The sequence below is a fragment of the Octopus sinensis genome, linkage group LG4 (assembly GCF_006345805.1).
Source record: "Octopus sinensis linkage group LG4, ASM634580v1, whole genome shotgun sequence".
NCBI classification, from domain to species: Eukaryota; Metazoa; Mollusca; class Cephalopoda; order Octopoda; family Octopodidae; genus Octopus; species Octopus sinensis.
In genome coordinates, this window is record NC_043000.1 from 15,778,106 (window position 1) to 15,783,518 (window position 5,413).

At 36.1% G+C, this 5,413-nt stretch overlaps 1 protein-coding gene across 5 annotated transcripts in view; it reads left to right on the forward strand.

The window, feature by feature from the left end:
- LOC115210875 (mariner Mos1 transposase) overlaps positions 1 to 4,504 on the forward strand; it is a 229,504-nt gene extending 225,000 nt beyond the window's left edge. For all 5 annotated transcript variants that reach the window (XR_003881451.2, XM_036501804.1, XM_029779640.2 and 2 more), the window contains one exon: positions 4,271 to 4,504. Coding sequence is in view for 4 of the 5 variants with exons in the window: in XM_036501804.1 (XP_036357697.1) it covers positions 4,271 to 4,374 (104 nt within the window). In the remaining variant the exon portion in view is untranslated. The remainder of the gene's footprint in view (positions 1 to 4,270) is intronic.
- Positions 4,505 to 5,413: the final 909 nt, after the last annotated feature.

Here is a 5,413-nt window from a genome sequence, read left to right on the forward strand (position 1 = left end):
TCATCTTCTTACATTTAGTAGGTGTCTGACAATGATGAATAATGTCAAAATATGTGTTTATTCCTATTAAAGATAACACCAACCACCACTTCCAGTAAATTGTATAAGATTTCTAGGGAATGGAACTGGGAATAGGATATACTTCACAGTAATAGCTGATAGCCTTACAACCTATCTGTCTGCGGGGAAGTGCTTGTGATGAGTAATTTAAATAACAAGTGATTTTATCCACCTCCACTTCACATTATATACTACTTTATATACCACTCCACTTTATATACCACTTTCAGATATTTCCCCCATAGTGTTAATGTTTTTAAAAACAGATATTATATTCTTCGTGTTTTTTTTGTAAATGTTGACTGACAAACCTCAAGTATATTTCACAACAGATTATCTGACACTTTAGCACAGACCACATTTAGATAAACATATCTAGACTTGGCTTTCCCAGAAATTCAAAAACTTAAGTCCTATAACAATTTTTGCTTATCCAGAAGATCTAAATATATCTCATTGTGAAATACTGTTTCTCTGTTTTGTACATGCTTACCCTCCATCCATCATTGCTATCCTAGACTTTCAAGGAGATGGCAATCAACTTAAAAGAAATCCTTGTCACATTAATGATTATATGCCCCCCTCTCTCATCCATTTATGCTTATTTCACTCTGTCTTTTTCCTAAATGACCCCAGTCTATTATTGTTCATACTTCTCTTCTTTGTCCCACAGAATTCATATCTCTCCAAAAACTTTAAACCTCATTACAGGTCATCATCGACTTACGACCAATTGACTTTATGATGATTAGGGCACTAGCTCCTGGCAACAATAATAAATAGTCCAATTGAAATCTAATGAGTTTTATTTCTTAGAAATTAACTTACAAATGCTTCCCCTAGGCTTGGTTATCGATTGCCACTGACTATCCTGAGTGCTGGGTGAATATCCCGTCGTAGAGACATCAAGGCAACCTCGTATTTGTTTATAAGCTGACCACTTGAGACTCCGAAATCTTTGACTAATACCAGTATAATACAGAATGCTGTGTGTGACTATTACCTGAGAATGTATCTTAACCCTTTCGTTACTGTATTTATTTTGAGATGCTCTGTATTTCTTTCAATTGCTTTAAATATAAGAAAGAATTTAGTAAAATAACTTAGTTATCATTAAGCTAGTGATAGGAACATAAATTGTGACCAAGGTTTGGTGGAAGATTTTAATTCAAAACTTATGAAAGCAAGAAATTTGTACTCAGAGCCAGAGTCAGTTTCAGCCGGGTTGGTAATGAAATATAAAACAAAGATATGTTGGCCTATAGGCCGACTTACAATCAAATCGACTTACGACTAGGCAGTCGGAACCACTTGTGGTCGTAAGTTGATGACAACCTGTATTTGAGAAACACTCTTCTCCACCATTTCTTTCTTTTGTAGATTAGTGCCAAACACTTCAAACACATTCACTCATCTCTTTCAACCCTTCTGACTTGAAAGGTTTTTCATGAGCTTTATTGGCCTCCGTGCCGATGGCACGTAAAAAGCACCATCCGATCGTGGCCGATGCCAGCTTCATCTGGTCTCCATGGCAGTGGCACGTAAAAAGCACCATCCGATCGTGGCCGTTGCCAGCTTCGTCTGGTCTCCGTGCCGGTGGCACGTAAAAAGCACCATCCGATCGTGGCCGTTTGCCAGCGTCGTCTGGCACGTAAAAAGCACCCACTACATTCACGGAGTGGTTGGCGTTAGGAAGGGCATCGGCTGTAGAAACACTGCCAGGTCAGACTGGAGCCTGGCACAGCCTTCTGGCTTCCCAGACCCCAGTTGAACCGTCCAACCCATGCCAGCATGGAAAGCGGACGTTAAACGACGATGATGATGATGATCTGTCTGTGGCAATCTTAATTCTCAGAAGATTATGGGGTTGCCCCACTATAACTATAACTATAGTTAAAAAGGGCCATACAGAAGAGAAACCTTCTCTGTTGTACTTCACAGGAATAAATGCTGCAACGAGTCAGTTTTAATACGACTAAGCATTTTTCCAAGAACCTACTTATCTCAATGTGCTGTGATAGGACTCCATGAAGTAATAAAGCTTTGTTGTCTAACTACTTGGAGATCCTGTTTCTAAGTAACTGGGCAACAAAGCTTTATTTCTTCGTGGAATCCTATCACAGCACACTGAGATAAGTAGATTCTTGGAAAAATGCTTAGTCGTATTAAAACTGACTGGGTACAGCATTCTGCCTAATTCTGTCTAAAATAAACATTTTCTAATGTAACAGTAAATTGGTAAGCCACAGTTGATGGAATGAACATGAGCCCAAATCAGTTTTTCATCATATATTTATTGTCATTTTAGAAAAACATCCCAAATGCAACAGTCTAGTAGACCAAAAAGGAAGACTAGAGAAAGAGTTGATTTTTCTATATGGTGTTGAATGTTAATGTACTGAAATGGTTCGCAAATGTTAGAATACACATCAGCTGACAGTCAGGTTTTCAAAACAGAATCTGTCAAAATTATCTGCATGACAGAAGAATTTCGGTTGAAGTCATGCTTCATCACTCACATCTCTATCAGCTTTTATTCTCTTTACTTGTCTATCACATCTTATTTCCTGGACTGGCCAGCAGGCATCAGCTCCCTGTTAACAACAAGATTATCTACTTTTTATCACCAATTCTAGCTGCCAATAATTGTGCAGATTTGTTTTGATGTCATCATGTCCTTGGGTTCTTTTCACCAGACTCTAAGAATTCTTTGTTGATTACAAAGAAAATCATTGGTCAGATTTTTGCTGATGTCAAAGAATTTGATGTGAAGTTGCTGGGTGTCATTTGTTAGATTTTACATGATGTCATCAGTCAGTTTTTAAAATCCTGTTTTGCTGCTTCCTAAATTCTCCTAATTGAAAAAAGATTCCAGATTCAAATTCAGGCAGAGACCTGTTACACTTAGTATCACTGTTAATGACAAACACATTAAAAGCTCACTTGGAGATGCCTTTGTAGCATTTCAAATGAGTCTTCCAAGTGTTGTTCCCCCTCTTCTGTTGATTCTGTAAAGAACACATCTTCCAGAATAGAAGTAAACTCAAGCTCAGAGATATCACTTTATTCATTAGAAGCAACAAAAGAAAAAACATAAACACATCATCATCATCGTCATCATCGTTTAACGTCCGCTTTCCATGCTAGCATGGGTTGGACGATTTTGACTGAGGACTGGCAAACCAGTGGGCTGCACCAGATTCTAATCTTGATCTGGCAGAGTTTCTACAGCTGGATGCCCTTCCTAACGCCAACCACACCGAGAGTGTAGTGGGTGCTTTTTACTTGCCACCGGCACAGGGGCCAGTCAGGTGGTACTGGCAATGACCTCACTCAAATCTTTTTACACATACCATCAGCACAGGTGCCAGTAAGGTGACGCTGGAAACGATCCCGCTCGAATGGTGCCCTTTTATGGGCCACTGGTATGGAAGCTAGTTAGCCACTCTGGCAACGATCACGCTCGCATGGTGCTCTTCGCACCCTACTAGCACGGGCACAAGTGCCAGTAAGGCGATGCTGGTAACGATCACACTCAAATGGTGCCTTTTATGTTCCACTGGCATGGAAGCCAGTTAGCCGCTCTGTCAACAATCACACTTGTATAGTGCTCTTTGCACCCCACTAGCACTGATGCCAGTCATCAAATTTGATACATCCTTTATAAGTAAGCTTCTTAACCATGGCTGTATGGTTAAGAAGATTACTTCCTAACCACATGGTCTTGGTTTCCGTGCTACTATGTGGCACCTTGGTCGAGTGTCTTTTATTATAGCCCCAGGCTGACCAAAGCTTTGAGAGTAGATATGGTCAACAGAAACCGAAAAGAAACCCATTATAGCCCCAGGCTATCGAAGCCATGTGAGTGGATTTAGTCAGTGGAAACTGAAAAGAAACCCATCTCGTGTCTGTGTGTTTGTGTACCCCTGTCCTGACATGATGTGATGGCTGTGAGCATGCATTACCATCTTACAAGTGATACTATTCACTTCCAGCCTCCCATGTAAAACATATCTGGCCATGGGGAAATATTACCCTACATGGAAACAGGTGAGGGTTGGCAACAGAGAGAGCATCCAGAAAATTCCATCTAACCCCTGCAAGCATGTAAAAATGGACGTTAAATAATAATAACGAGGATAGATACATAACGAACTAAAGCATGCCTCTATGTACACACATTTATAATCAATGTTTCATTATCTTTCAGATGATGACCAACCACCAAGAATGGACACTACGAGCATTGCATCAACAAGTGGAAGCAACGCAGATTCAGCATCAATATCATCAGCATCATCATCATCAACATAATCATAGCTTTATACATCTACCATTGCAACAATGATTTTTCACATGAGACAGTTCAAAAAACTTTTTAAAGTAAAACATCGTTGGAAAGAGGGTGACACTGCTAAAAATGGTGGCATTTGGGTTCCACTGCCCTTTGTAATTATTGTAAGCCTTACCTACTGTAACTAGTTGAGTTTCCAAGCACTTGTAATATGTCTGTAAAAATGTGTGTGTTTATATATGTATATATATAATATGTGTATATATATAGTCACACACATGTGTATATATATTTATATGTATTTATGATATGCATATATCTGTGTGCATATGTATTTTCATAATATGCATGTATGTGTGTAAATTCTATATACATTTACACACATGCATGCATGTATATATAAATTTATGTGCTTGTATATATGTAGTCTATATTCACACACATACTTATCTGTGTTATATGCATATATGAATATATACATGTGTATATGTGTGTATATATGCATATATATATAAATATATGTATATATATATATATATATATATATATATATATATACATATAAATATATATATAATATATATATATATATATACATATAAATATATGTATATGAATAAATATATATATATACATATATATATATATATGAATAATATATATATATACATATAAATATATATATGAATAAATATATATATATATATAATATATATATATAATATATATATATATATATATATATATATACATACATATATATATATACATATAAATCATCATCATCATCGTTTAACGTCCGTTCTCCATGCTAGCATATACATATATAATATATATATGAATAAATATATACATATATATATAATATATATACATATAAATATATATATGAATAAATATATATATATATATATATGCATATAAATATATATATGTATGTGTGTGTGTGTATATATAAATATAGACATATATATATATATAGACATATACGAATTTGTGGATATACGTACACAAATATGTGTAGTTGTATGGATCAGTATATACACACTCATATCTTTT